This window comes from Polistes fuscatus, unplaced genomic scaffold (assembly GCF_010416935.1).
Source record: "Polistes fuscatus isolate 324 unplaced genomic scaffold, CU_Pfus_HIC Scaffold3, whole genome shotgun sequence".
In the NCBI taxonomy this organism is placed as follows: Eukaryota; Metazoa; Arthropoda; class Insecta; order Hymenoptera; family Vespidae; genus Polistes; species Polistes fuscatus.
In genome coordinates, this window is record NW_025113107.1 from 5,485,200 (window position 1) to 5,500,806 (window position 15,607).

The following is a 15,607-nucleotide window of genomic DNA, read 5'->3' on the forward strand; positions in this document are numbered from 1 at the left end:
TTAAATCGTCTTCGGATAATTAAGCAGGGTCGTCGAGTCCTTTCTCGTTCGTCGATCGTTTTAGATAAATCATTAAATGTTGAATCGACGAATAACGGTGTAGAAAGAGAAGGAGGAATAGAAGATCGTACGACTAATATGATCTAGTAGGATGCACAAAGTGAATCGCAATGGTCGCCAGCAAATAGTGCGTACGTCCCTGCAAGCACGAGCCGTGTAAATCGTATTAGGGATTATTGCATGATCAAAAATATCCCCGAAGGATAATCCTTGAAGGTAGTAGCTATGTGTGAGTGGCATTAGCTCTGACGTGTATTATGATGCGTGTAGGTATACGCCGATCCCCTGAAAACCCCTATAGCCTTGCTCTCTCTCTGTCTCTTTCATCCTCTCGCTCGACACCAGCATACCTATCTATCTATCTCTCTTTATCTCTCTCTCTCTCTCTCGCAAACATTGTACACTACGTCATCGAGCGTATAAGAGAGTCTGTGTGCGTATCACCGCTACGTCGACCTCGGCGAAAATCCACGCCTCTTCTGCATCCTGCTTTCGATTTATCTTTCTCTTCTTTCAAGCGTGAGAGAGCGCGCGAGCGCAAACAGGTGACGCGTCGCTAAGGGTTGCATTTCGGTTATATCGACAAATTTTCTATCCTTTTCTTTCTTTTCTTTTTTTTTCTTCCATTTTTTCAAGTTATACTTCTTTTGGCGCGTTTGAGAAAATGTGATGAGAGTGAAATTTTTACGAGCGACATGGTAAAAATTCGATACCGCGAAGTTTGTCGGTATTTACGATGCGCGGCGAAGCGATTTCAAATTTACGGCATGAAAGTCGTCTGTTTTCTCTTCTTCTTTTTTTTTTTTTCCTCAAGCGGGTGTCAACCCATCCCAAGTACTAATCATACTCAGCGCTGCTTGACTTAAATGATCGAGCGAGAATTAGTGCTATCACCGCGCTATGGCCGTTGACGCATAAAATAATTCGATATATCTCCCTTATATTTAGTGTGGATTGATATCTATATTTTGGATATTTTTTTTTGTTTTTTTTTTTTTTTTTATTTCTTTCTTAAATATATAATATATCGATCTCTCTCTCGGTTGAAAATATGTTTCCTTTTATTTTTTTGTTAAATAAATAATAATAATAATTAGTAGCTTATCTTATCATACTTCCAATCCTCCCCATTTTTACCTAGTCACGCTATATATATATTTATAAAATTAAATAAATAAATAAATGTATAAAAATATAATAATAAAAGAAAAATAATCGGCTTACATTAGCGAATATTTTCTCATCAACGTAGGGATGCAATAATTCTCATCACCATGGAAATCAGCAAAAGTGCAAAGGATCAGAAGAATCATAAGGAACGTTCGTTAATTAAATATTGTCTCCCTTTTGTCAAATAAATTCCAATTGTTATATATATATATACAGTATGTGAATAGATATATACATTTACGTGTAATACGAAAAAGATTAAACATATTCCTGAATGATTCTACACGTACTAAACGTTTTGTTAAATTTATTTCAATCTCGTTTTAATCTAGATTCGGTAACGAGGAAAGAAATCCTTTTTTCTTTTTTTTCTTTTAATTAGCAAACTGGGAACATTAAACAACGAGATTCTTTTTTTGATCTCATTTCTTGTATCTCTATCATTGCTCCCTTTTGTCCTTCTTTATCTACCTTTCTCTTTATTGATAGAAAATCAATTCGACACGAATCAATGATAATCAGAGTTTTAATAAGTAATGCCGAGGCAAGAAAATTTTCGCTTTTATTCGTATATCTTGGTCAGTCAACTATTTTCTAACAATAAATTGAATCAGTTTCTAATCATAATTAATTCATATTCGGTCGTTGATAAAAATATGGTTAATACAATTTATTAAAGTATTATTTCAAGTCGAATATGGTACGTCCAATGAGAGTCGTCGGTCTTAGTAAAAACAGGAACATTTCTTTTTCTACTTTTCTAATTTTATTTTCATTTAATTACACGATAAGACATTGTCGCGTAATTGCTTGCTTCTCTTCGCTGGAACAGTATTAAAACGAGCATACACACGTAGCTCTGTGTTCGCATCATACATAGTCAAAAATAAGGGCTCGTTTTAAGGTACGCGAAGATATTCATTGCTTTTCCAAGAGACTTTGTTCTCTCCTTTCTCCGAGAACAATCTTCTTCAGAGTTTATTCATTAAGACTTCGTTATTCGTTGAAGAGACGTATTCTTTTGAAAAATTGAATTAATCCTTCCTGACCAGATATTGCACTCAGTTGTCCTATTTCAACAAGAAGAATCAACATTCTTTACTTTCTTACTTTTTTGCATTTAAGAAAAAAACTTTTCTCTTCAAGCATTGTTGCAAAATCTCTCATTCAGATGCAAGAAGATGCCCCAAGTTGGAGATCCAAAAATAAAAAAGAGAGAGAGAGAGATAAAAAAAGACAATAATAATAATAATAATAATAATAATAATAAAAATAGAAGAAAAAGCATAACGAGTTTCAAGAAATTTTCGTAGTTCGTCGTAACGACGTCAACGTTGTTATTTATTACATTCCATCGCAGTAATCAAAATGTTGTAAGTAGCAGCTCTCTTTAACGTCGACACATTCTCCACTCGTTGTCGCTCGAGAATAATTAATCATTATTTATAGGGCTAGTAGCAACGATCAATTCGTCCTCCGGGAATCGATCAACGCGTCTCGATTGAACGAGCTTGAAGCTGCGAAAGTAGTAACGTGCTCGTTATTTCTTTCTTACTCTCTCGTGTAATCAATGAGAGAGCACGACGACAAAATACTTCTTCGAGAAAGAAAGGAAGAAAAACAGTAAGATAGAAAATAAGCAAGCAAGCAAGCAAGCAAGCAAGCAAGAAAGGAAGAATAAAACGAATGAAAGAAAGAAAGAAAGAAAGAAAGAAAGACGTCTGCTAGCGTTCGACGTGCACCGGCAATCCTATTTCTTTCTTATGCAAAATCTTGGAGCTGCGCGTAGCGTGTTAAGGGATTAAAAGTCTGCTCTATAGGGTCAGCCGAAGGCTTAGTACTCCTAACAAGATTAGCCTAAGATGCCGAGTCCGCATACCCCGAGGATTACACATTATGTATTCACCTGGATATATTCACGCAGAGTAAGAGAGTAAGAGAGAAAGAGTAAGAGAGAGAGAGAGAGAGAGAGTAGGGAGGAAGGGAAGAAATATCTAGTTCGTGCCTCTCGAATATATGTAGATACGATGCCTTCCTTCAACGACGATGACGCTCTTCTCTTCTTATAAGAGTTAGTATCTCCTTAATCCGAATGGATTCTTTTCTCTAGCTATGTTTTTCAAAAATATTATGATTATCTAAATAATATATAACGTGACGTTTGAAGAAAAAACATACAAATTTCGCAAAGTTTTCTCGAACCATCCGTACGTAATGATGGAGAGAATCCGTGTAAAAGAATTCGTTTGATGGCATTGTAATAATAGAAGACGCTTAGAGTAACGAGATCCTATAACGTGCTGGAAGAAAGAGAGCATCGCTGAGGGGGAGCCTTATCTTTCCCTTGTCGACTAGTACTCTATTTCGAGGCCGAGATACCAGAGTTCATTCTATCTCTTTCTCTCTTTATTTCACTCTTTCCAGTCGCTTTTAATGTCTCTTCTCTTTTCTCTCTTTCTTTCTATTTTTCCAAGAACCACCACTACCACTACCACCTCCTTCGATACTTCTCCTTCTCTCTCTCTCTCTCTTTCTTTCTCACGCGTTTTGATTATAACAGAAGCGAGAAAGTCTAAAAACGAACGAAGGGAGATAGAAAAGAGATAGGTGAATAAGAAAGAAATGATGGCGGGAGAAAGGAAAGAAGAAAGTCCGAGAGAGATACGGAGAAACGAGCATTGAGTAATTGTCGGCTTACGTCTGTCAGATCGTCAAAAGCTCTCTCTCTCTCTCTCTCTCTCTCTCTTTGTCTTCCCCCTCAAGCAACCGTGACGACCAAAAATCGAGATAAGCTTACGAATCCTCTACCCTATCTTCTTTGCCATTTCACCTCATGGAAATCGCGAGTTACAGCGAATCATTCCATGCTTCGAATATTTTGTCTACTTCTCTTTTCTATATTAAAGAAAGTAAGGGTGAAAGAGAAAGGGAGGAGTGTACTCAAACGCATTTGAAATATCCTTTTAACTCTCCTAACATGCGCGAACTTCTCGATCGTCTCTTTAAAAGTGGATCTAAATCATGTTAGAGTTGAAAAATAAATTCAAATTTAATAAGAGAAATTATCGCGATGAGATGAACGTCAAGCGGATTACGAAGAATTATTTTCATATGAGTTATTGATCGATCTTCTTTTACATATGCATATAATCGAATGGGAGCTCGCGAATAGCCGTATAGTTTATACATATATATGTGTAATAGAATAAAACTGGAGCCCTGGCAACCACTGACTCCGGTCGCACCAGGTGTAAAGTATATAGGTAAAAAGGAAATATATCTTTGTCTCGATACTTACACGAAACATCGCGTTCATAGTTTCAAGCAATTGCGAGAATTAGAATTAATAGCAATCAATCTTGTTTTTATTATATATTTTCAATTTCTTTTTCAAAACGTCGTGTCTCTGTGCGTTTGAAATTATTTCATAAATATAATATCTTAGAAAGCTTTTCACCCCAAATTCGATACATCGAAAACAACTTAAAACCAATTCTTAAATCGCATAATCGCGAAGCGTCCTACCCTGCACTTTCAGGTAAGTTGGCAAGCAGGAGCAAATAAGACGTAGAAAGGAGAAGTTTTCTGAGATGATAGAAAGTGAAAGATAGAGAAACATAGAAATACAAGACAAGACAGGACAAGACAAGACAAGAGAGGAAAAGGATAGAGCGATCCAAGGATGGTAGGAGTAAGTGGTGGTTTTGGCAAGGGGATGCTCTGATGCGATTTCACGCTGGATTTGCTTAAGATCTCCGCTAAGGAGCCCTTTAACCCTCCCCTTTTACCCTTCCCTGGCCTTTACCCTTCCATCACGCTATCTACGCGTTCGTGGCTTCCTTCATCTTTACTTACTTCGGTCACTTCTCCTAGGTAATTCTCCTTTCTCGTCCAAAATGCCACAATAGAGTTAAATTATTATCGATCTAAGTCAATCATTTATAAATAGTATCATTTATTTGATATTTCTGTAACCTTTTAACGTAACTTATAGCCATAATCGATAAAGATTTGAGAAAATCTTTTCTTCAAAAATATCCCATAAGATCGTATAAAATTCTCTCCAGATTGAAGGATAATCCTTTAGCTGACCTTCTCCTCCTTTGAACTCAAAGTTCCGTACGCAAGTCGGCCTTCGATCTCCCTGAATATTTGAGATCCGTCCGAGCAAGTGGAATAGCTAAATCCGACGTATTCCTTGGACGGATGGACGATAGGAAGAGCGGTCGGGGTTGAGGCTAGAGTTTGAACTCGGGGTTGGGGCTGGGGTTGCGTCTGGAGGATGGGGTGGTTCAGGTTTTGCGTTGGAAGCCCTCACGGATTAGAAGCGTTCGTATTGCGCACGTATATCCGTGTTTTAAGGATGCTCGCGCATACACACGGCTGTATGCAAACCCTTATGGCTTAAGCTAAGGCTAAGGCTCTCCCTTGACATTACTACGTCATTCTGCAGGAGTCTCCAGTCGCCGGAAGGATCAGCCTCTTCTCTCTCTCTCTCTCTCTCTCGCTTTCTTCTTCCTTCGGAGGATTTCGCCTTTCCTAAATCAGGTTGTCAGGCCACGATCCTGCTTCGCGTCCGCCGATCTAGAAAGACGTCATCCAACGCCGCCCGTTCGAAGCTTCATCGATATCTTCGGGAAAAAAAAGGATTTCGTCTTTCTTTTTCAATATACGCAAGATTTGAGAAACATAAGAACGCATCTCGTTCAACGAATAATCCTTGGCATCTCTTCGACGACGAAGAAATCGAGGACGAAGAACTAATGGACTTTGTACCTACCTGTCCTCTTCCTATCAACCTCCCACCTCCCCGCCGCCCTTCTTCCTTCTCGTCTCTTGCCAACTCTAAATCATCCCCCGACAACGAGTTCGCGCTCGCAATAACTCGTTACCGAAAATCCAAATTAAGCTCCTTAGCCAAGAAATTTACGAGACGTTCGTTCCCCCTCTCTTCTTCCTACCTTCTCTATACCCACGTCTCCCTCTCCTTCTCTCTATCTTTAAGACGCACCCCTTTTCCTCCTTATATACCTTCAAGAACGCAGTTTACCAAAGTAATTTTAATCTTCGATGCGTATGGGACGCGCGAACGCTCCACGATCTATATCTACATCGAACAGCTGTCCTGAATGTGTGAGTGTTTAGATATATATGTATTGACGCGTTCATGTATTCGATAAAATAACGAGAGAGTGAGAAAGATAAAGGTACGTTGTTCTCCTTGCTTTTCCACTATATATATAGATATATATGATATACATATATATCTCTCTCTTTGTCTCTTATTCTCTGCCTTGTATAAGAGCTTATTCTCTAAGCGTCTTAGGGCAAGTTTTCACCCTTGCTACTCTCCTATGTACTCGAATGCACGCGTTCTTATGAGGGCACGATCGTTAGCGATCTCAAAAATCAGGCAAATCGTAGAACCGTACATACATCTCCAAGGATCTCCAAGTATTTAGCTTTTAAGACATTCGATGGATAGGAAAAATAATCTTTTCTTATCTTTTTTTTCTACGCTAATAGAATATGTTAGTTTTCAATCATAAATAATATATTATACAGTCAAGAGATATAATATTAAATCTTGACGTTTAAAAAAAAGAAATCAATTTGTTGCTGACACATATTTTCTCCGATAATCTCGTGTATATTATATTTTGTCCGATGAAAAGTTTTAATCTCGTTTATAATTGCATAATAGGAGGATATTAAATAGTGTTGTAGATATTGGTTAATTCAATTGGATGAAAAAGAAACAAAAAACAAGAAAAGAAAAAATCACGGAAAACATAATAAAATGCAAACGACGTACAAAAGTATTCATCCGAACAAAGTTTAATGATGAAAAAATAAGAAGATATCTAAGGAAAATAAAAGTTGAAAAAGTTGGGAGATAAGTTAGTTCTCCGCGATGCGTGATTATGTCGCTAAGAATGGGCTAATACTCGGATTTAGAAGGTTTCGTCGCGTGGCCGGTGATCTTATAAGTTACACCGGCTGTAATGTTATCTCATTAGGTACGTCTTATCTAGTGCTTTCGTCCGCGCTCGAGCTTAGCTCCTCTACCCGGGCGGAGCTTAAATCGCACGCGAGCTTAACGGAACGAATGGCTGACCATTGGACGCACGCGAACGAAATACGACGCGGACGGCGAGCAAAACTCGAGTCATCCTAAATCAATCCTGAATTGTGTTTTAGTTCGATATCAACTAACACGACAAAAACTTTAACTTGAGCTCTTCAATCAAATCCAACCATTTCATCCGTTGAAAATACTCATCTCGGGCGTATGTATCTATTATTATTTCGATTAACAATCACGCTTAACAATGCGATCAAAATAATATATTTCGTTGTGAAATGTGTCGATACGATTTCAATGTAGCCTACAGTAGCTAGAATGATAAAAGTGTAGATATCCTACAACGCGTTAAACATTTGTCTAGTTTCCATTTTATCAGAAAATAGAACGATAATCCTTAATCCAAATTGTATTTTTTGCGTGTCATAAAATTCCGAGATCAAATTTAAATGAATACGTTTTCGATTAAGTATCAGAAAACATAGAATCGGTTATATCATTCGCGAACGGATAAGATGTATTTTTCTGGGCATGTACAATTGATTAAAAATAAAATCAGATATAGTTATCATTATTTTTTGCGCTATTGCATATCGTTAGATGTGATTTTATTGGCTTTGGCGATAACGATTCAATGGACACCTAATAATCCATCGGAGATTATCTCACTTCGTTAATCGAGCTTTCATTCGGGACATATGACTCAATTCAAACAGAACATTTTACATTTTTTATCTACATTTTTTTTTTATTTCTACGCAATATTAGATCATTCTCAGTTTACGTAATATATCTACGTTATTTTGTCTGTAAATGGAAAAATTGTATCACTATTTATGAGTCCAATCTTAAAAATGGGCCTATGAGCAGATAATAATGATCTATATAATTCTTCTTACAAACATATGTTCCAGTTAATTTTTATCGCCAACTAATTCCAAGTTAAGTAGCATATTCGATGAAACTGCCACCGAATCCAACAAACGTCTGATAGTGGAATTTATCGAAAGAAGTTTAACAAAACTAATAACGTTCGTGTTTACAGAACTTTTTACGAAAAAAAATATTGCTTATTGATCGAGAAAACAATAGGAGAATGTGTGCTGATACAGAAACAAGGTCAGACAATATTTACATTCGTGCATGAATTTGTATCATTATCATCTCCGTTATCTTCTATCCATTCTCCAAGTCATTTTTACTTATCAAAGAGCAGACAAATTTTAGAACTTCGAAAATAAAAAAAAGAGAAACGGAGAATTCTCGCGCGCGTTAGGAAGCAAATAAAAACACCATCACCACGTTTTAATGTAGTCAACGATTAAAAGGGGAAATCATTGAAAAAGAAAGAAAGAAAGAAAGAAAGAAAGAGAGAACACGAGGCAGATAAACGCGTCGAAAGAGTTGGGTCCTTATCTGTAAAGGCCGACATCCGCCGGATCAGCTCGAGATACCGAAACCACCCACACTTTCCTTCTTCTTCATACACCCTTCCTTCTCTTCTATGCTCTTCGTACTTGATGCTTTAATTAATCTCTTTATTTTTTCATTAATGAGTGTATATATATATATATACATGTTCGTGTGTATTTACGAACAAAAGGATTAGAATTATTGTTAATAAAGTGTACATATAATACTAAGAATACTTGTTTAAAATTACAATATTATAACTGTAACGGTGACTATGGCGATGACAATGTTCGAGATAGATGAAGTTAAACTTAAAATTGAAATTTCATCAGATGAAAAGCAAGCGAAAAGTATGGTTAACGTTTCGTCTTTGACCGAGGCTTCGTTATACCAACCGGCTGATTCGATTTCGAGAGATTATAGACAGTATCGTCTTAGATTACCTAGTCACGAAGACGAAGAAGAAACCTTAGGATCGAGGTCCCACGCGTACTGCGACTCTTTCTATCTTTATTTTTTTCTCTTAATCTCACTTTTTCTCTCTTTAACCAATCTGCATGACACTTTTCTCTAATTGGGAACTACATTTAATCAAAATAGAAACTAGAACTCGCTCGAATGATCCAATTGATTGAATTAGATACAAACACTCATTCAAATTATAAATTCCAATCATTTAATCGCGAGAAAATAATGTAGAAAAACAATGATAAGTTGATATGTAATCGATTACATTTCATATAAATGACATATCAAAATATTTATGCGATATTATAGAGAAAAAGATATTTACAAATAATAATAAATAATGAGATATAAGCGGAGAAAAAAAATGTAAAATAATATATAAAATATAAAGGAAAGAATCGATATATTTATATATACATTTGATCCACGTGTTCCAACATTTCGCAATCTTTCTTCCATCACTCTTTTTACGTCTCTCGTCATTTCAAAATCGATCTTTTAAATAATCTCCGTTTATTTAGCCAGCCACGAAAGTGGGACTAATCCCTAAGAGTATCGCCCGTTTAAGAGATAAGCTAGTTCAAAGCATATAAGTATACCGCCATATTAATTCTATAAATAACACTTGCTAGTATCCGTCGAATAGATAATCGCGCTTAATTGAACGTTATTCTCGATCGAGTTTCCTCCTTCTTTCTTATTTGTGATTTAGAAAGACTACGAGCTAATCTAACCGACAAAAGAAATAATCTGCCTTATGCGAAAACTGAAGAACGAAGACGCGGAAAGAAAAATATTCCCAGAGAGTATCTTCCACTTCGTTCTCACTCTCCATCTTTCTCTCTCTTTCTCTCTTTCTCTTCACTGTTCACTCGTTCCCATTTAAAAGAAGAAGCCATTATCGTTGGGGATGGCCCACCGCAAACTCGGCCGCGGGGTTGTCGAAAAATATGTTCCAACTTTTTTATCTCACATCCGTAAAGCACCGAGAGTGCTGAATGCGACCAGGGAGTCGTTAATTTATCAGCAGAAGAGTCAAAAAGAAATAGAAAAAAAATCGTAGAGAGAGTAAGAGAGAAACGCAGCATTTAAAGAGAGCGCCACTCGTTCTGTCGACGAATCGGCACCAACGTTCTTCCATTTTACGTTTATCGAATAAAAGACAAAGGGAAAGGAAAAAAAAAGAAGAGAAAAACAAAAGGTCTCGATGGAGAATCGATTAGTTTTGCTGTTACTCTCTTTCTCATTCTAATTCTCCCTCTTTCTCTCTTCCTGGCTCTTAGCCGGAAGTGCGTGTTTGAAAATAATGCGACCGTTTCGCGGTTTTAATTGAATATTTAATAAATCGCAAATATAGTGCGCCGTGTGTGCGTGGAGATTTAATTAAATTTTAATCGCCTTAATTAATTCCATTACAAAATTATGCGCGCGCTTACCTAACCCCCTTCCCCCTATCCCGCCCTTCCTCCTGCCATTCCTTCCTCCCTCTCTCCCCCCTTCATGATTTCTCCCCATGCGTTCTCTTCTCACATCCTCACCTCTTCGTTCACCTCTCCTACCGATCGCGGCCCGTTCACGGATAATTTTGCATTATGCTCGTCGCTTGAAAAACATGCCCATATTCTACAGGGATATTCTACAGGGATTTTCTGCATTTTCCAATCTTCTTTTCCCGTTCTTTTCATTATCTCGTTCCAATTAAAGTTTCGAGAGTAATCGATGAAAAAAGGGAAAAGAGAGAGAGAAAGAAAATTAAATGTTACAAATGTTGATATTTTGTTAATGTGAATATTAATGATAGACACAATGAAAAAGTGAAATAATAATTATTTAAGGATATATATATATGTATATATATATATAAGAAGAATAAATGATTGCACGCGAGCGATACCTCAAATGTACGAAAGATAAGTGGATCAAGTAAGAAGAATAAATTTCAAAGTCGAAAAAACTAAGCAAAAATTCGATCTTAATGATTGGCCCAGAAAAATACAAAATAAATAAAAAACATCGCTATTTGAAACTCGATCTGGTCTTGATCTTTTCTCCTTCTTTTTCTTCATCTTTCTTTCTTGGAGGGTCCTCCCGATGAATCTTATCATCCAACATGAACTGTCAAAGACGAGAAGGTTGCTTGACGCTTCTTCCGACGTGCCAGTTCCTTCCTCTCCGTTAGCGAGCCGAACGGGGAGATAACCGGAAGTTAGATAGGACCTGCACCAGAAATGAGAAATGTCTTTGCCGTTGCAGAGATTAAAGATTTCGGGATGAGTTTGCTGCCATTTTCTTTCCGTCTTCCCCTTCTTTTGGACTTTCCTTTTCACGATCATTCGTCTTTTAAGGCAACAACTTTTTAGACAACTCGACCTTATTCCTTCATTTATAAATTGTATCATTAATTAAGATTATCAACCAGCTGATCGTTAACTAACAGATAATAAACTTATCTGAGCGAGCAGGAAAGAAAAAAGTAAATATTATATAAGAAGAACAATTAGAGCAAGCAAGATTTCACTGCTCGTTATTAGATTGTATCATAGGAACGAAGTGGCATCGGTTAAATACATCTCATCTTTGCTTAAATAGGCAACCATTATGAGAATAAAGTTAGTAAGATCGTTCTTTAACAGGACAAGTTACGTGGCACGGTGAATCGTAAGACACGAAACGTTGCTAATAAACAGACCGCGTAATACGGTCTACCGCGACTAAACCCTGTGGCGTAAAAGCCCACCTTAAACCAGCTGATCCCGGTACAAAGACGACGCAAGGACCAGGCACCTTAATGAAAACTGTACGTCCCTGGATTAAGGTGGCCACCGGTCAGCCTACAGCATCCCTCTAGGTACGACCTGTCTTATGCAATGTAGGGTGTAGATGAGAGGGAAAGAGAGAGAGAGAGAGAGAGGAAAGACCTTCTCTATGATGTCCGACCATATTAGATGGAAGTTTAGAGGCATTAATATCTAATATAGTGGCGCCAGGTAGTAAATCCTTACTCGGTTATCTTCGCTGACGACTAAGCACCTTGCATCGAGGAGCCATTGGCCATCAATCTACCTGTCTCGAGCTTCCTCGGCTCTTTATTTATTGACCTTAGTCGTTTAATATCGATTGTAAATAAGTTACTCGAAAACAGGTAGGTATACACGTAAAGAGAGAGAGAGAGAGATAGAAAAAGATGCTTGCTGCTTCTTCTTCATTAATAGTAAGAAAAGAACGACTAAAGGAGAAACGAGAAAATGAAATTAGCATTTAACGAGCATTTAAGATAATCAAAATCCACGAACATTGAAAGCATACTTTAAGAGATTCGGTATTATGCGAATTGGACCTGGTAAAGCACTGTTTTCTATCTCTTATACCTTTTCATCCTTTCTTTCTCTAGATCTCTGTCTCTGTCTCTCTCTCTCTCTTTCTCTCTCTTTCTCTCTTTCTCTATCTCCATTTTCTCGGTTTCGGAGAAATCTGGGATTATGATCTAAAGTGGGATAGAGACTCCGAGACTTAAGTCAGGGTTCACAAGGATCGTAGCTATTGTGCCATCGCCCAGCTTCCATTGTCTCGGGTTAGACGAGTAGATCTGCATATGCTTAACATCGGAGTTAGACAGCTCTTGGCGATCTTCAACTCTGCGAATCATCTCAAATATCATGATTCTCCAACATCGAAGTCGATACCCATTGTACTGTTGGAAACGCCTCGGTGTCAGGGTAACCAAGACGAATTACCAAGACGGCTTTTCCTTCTTCGGCTCTTTTAGGAAATCTATCATTGTCTTAATTTTCTTTTTTCGTTCCACCTCTAATCGAATTCTCAATGTTCTTTGTTCCAGCTAAAAATCTGCCAGTTCATTGCGTCGTCGAGACAATTCATAACATTGTCGAGAGTCATGCGAGCAATGCCCGAGAAAATTGGCGAAGACCTCAGATCGAGACCGATTCTTATGTAATCATTCCAGTCGCAATGCCCTTTCAGGTAATTTCATAACGTTCAATTAATATTTAAAATACTGACTTAAGAAAAATTACTTAAATCCCTATTAGAGTTCAATAATAATTAAATTCATCTAAAAGAGAGAAATGAGAAAATATTTTATTTTTCGGCATTTGTTCACCCCTTCGATACGATTCACTTTTATATTTATTGTTTCAGGATTTAGTGGGAGAGGCATTGGTTCGGCTGGGTTATTCGAGCGATTTAATACCCAGCGCAAGAGGTAGCATAGTGATAAGAAACTGGAAACCTCTACCAATGGAAAAAGTAGCGGAAGGTCCACTTTTAACGGTTGGCGATATCCTTGCTGAACTTACTTCGGTAGCAACCTTGAAGATTCAGGTTTACAGATCGAGGCCACCACCGCCTAGTCCCGCAGCCGAAGTTAGAAACAAATTGCTCAGGCTGCTCTTACTTCATAGCCACGCTCTTCTCGTTTCCGCAGGATGTCCTTTGGACGAGGTAAAAAATCTAAATCTCTTTCGTTGAATAAATTCTGTAGGAAAAGAGAGAAAGAGAGAGAGAGAGAAAGAGGAAGAAAGAGAAAGACAAAACGATTCTCAAGGTCGACTTGTAAAGAGCCACCACAAGGAGCACTTAAAAATGTATAAAATGTAAATCTAGCCCGAAGAGTGTTTGCCTTGGTAGCTCTTTAATCTCATTAAGAAGTCCTCCTCTTTGGTACTCTTGTTCCTCCTTGGTAGAACGACGCTGGTAATCTTCGCCGTTGGTGTCTCGCACCCGGCTGATCCTCGCCTTAAATAAATGTTCTCTCGGTTTCGTGTCGCCAATCGAAAATTCAACTCTATAAAAGGCCCTGACCCTCTTTTCTTTACCTTTCTTCTATCCTTTTTTCTTTCGAAAGAAAAACGATCACGAGTACTTTGGCAAGCTATTGAATATACATGGATCTTTGCAAGAGTTATCTCTCGAAAGAAAAAGCGTTGTAATTCTTGCAAGAAGTAGACGAAGCTAGATCGATGCCAAAGAAAATTGTCTTCTTTTCTTTTTTTTTTCTCTTTTTTTTTCTTTTATCTTTCCTTCAAGCTTTCCATCTTTTTTCCAACAGCGAAAACGATGATCCACGATACGTCAACTGGAAAAGGAGAACGTTTCGCGATCGTGCTTTACCGACAGTAGAAGATCTTATAGCATGTGATAGGATTACCCTTTACTCAACCAAATTCGCAGCCTTCATCAAAAGCCCCTTCGATATCGGCACAGGGTAGCCACCCTTCAACCACCCCCTATCTCTCTCTCTCTCTCTCTCTCGCTCTCTCTTTCGCTTACTTGACGAACTGGTATTATCTAAGTGCACTCTCTTTGAAGATCCTGCTACCCTCCCATTCCCGAACTTTAATGCCGCTCGCGGTGGTCTATGATTACCAATTTTCTCTGGCAGACGTTACCCGCTCGTATTTCGGCCCGTCGGCTAATGGCGAATGGAGAACCTTCGTCTCTCATAGATTTGGTTTAATCTGACAATGATTCCTACTCGAAGATTCATTGACTAAAAGACGTTCGATTGTATCTCCAATTTCGACGTGACATTTTGATTTTTACTCGAGTAGAATATGTTGAAAAATTGATCCAATTAATTCTTCCGACGAGAAGAAAAATTATATTTAGTATTGTCTAGATTTATTGATTTTCAATCAAAAACTTAGAGACGACTTTCGGTATAGTCTAACATCGTCTTTGCTCGTAATTTCACTTATCCTAAAGAATTGTATTAAACATCTTTATTGCCCCCGTGCATATAAGATTATTTTTTACCAAAATTAAAAACAGACGTATCATCTTCGAGCAAATTTTCCACCCACTTTCTTAAGCCTTCGGGACCGTCGTGTAAAGTAAATCGCATTAGCCCTCGGAAGATGCTTATTGTTGACAAAATTACGAATTCGTTCTTCTTCATACGTGTGTTTGTTCGCGGATTTAAAAGCGATTGATTTACTACTGGCCCGTACCTCGAAGAGATCAGCTGACAGACATCACCTACTGCGTCATCCTTCGAGAATAATAAATACGTGTAAATCAGGCTCGAAGAGAAGCGCAGCTACTTGTATAGTCTCAGATAAGCCACACTCTACGTTTTTGAACAACCACGACGACGACGCAACGACGACGACAACGACGATGCCTGTTTACCGAACGATTTCTCAAATCTTCTTGAGAGAAGTCTACGTCGACTGTCTGGCCAATGACGCCTTTGCATTTACTTACACCGCTTTAACCTGACTGAATGATTAAGTATGCCGTTATAAAACTCACGGATGAAGATTCAATGTTGCTGTCAGTTTGTAATAACGGATTAAAGATACTTCGTTAAACGTCTACTTTAATTACAAGGTTAATTATTCTCCAATCTTTTTGTTTTTTTTTTCTGACTGCTCGAACAAACACACGTTT

General features: G+C 37.8%; 1 protein-coding gene across 4 annotated transcripts in view; it reads left to right on the plus strand.

Moving 5' to 3' along the window:
- Positions 1-15,607, plus strand: part of LOC122519725 (homeobox protein dve-1) — a 44,456-nt gene that overhangs the window by 25,341 nt on the left and 3,508 nt on the right. For 3 of the 4 annotated variants that reach the window (XM_043639388.1, XM_043639389.1, XM_043639390.1), the window contains 2 exons: positions 13,035-13,177; positions 13,355-13,657. In XM_043639388.1, coding sequence (XP_043495323.1) covers positions 13,035-13,177; positions 13,355-13,657 — 446 coding nt within the window. Of the gene's footprint in view, positions 1-3,257; positions 3,302-13,034; positions 13,178-13,354; positions 13,658-15,607 lie in introns of those variants that run through there. The other variant, XM_043639391.1, reaches the window with a different exon arrangement.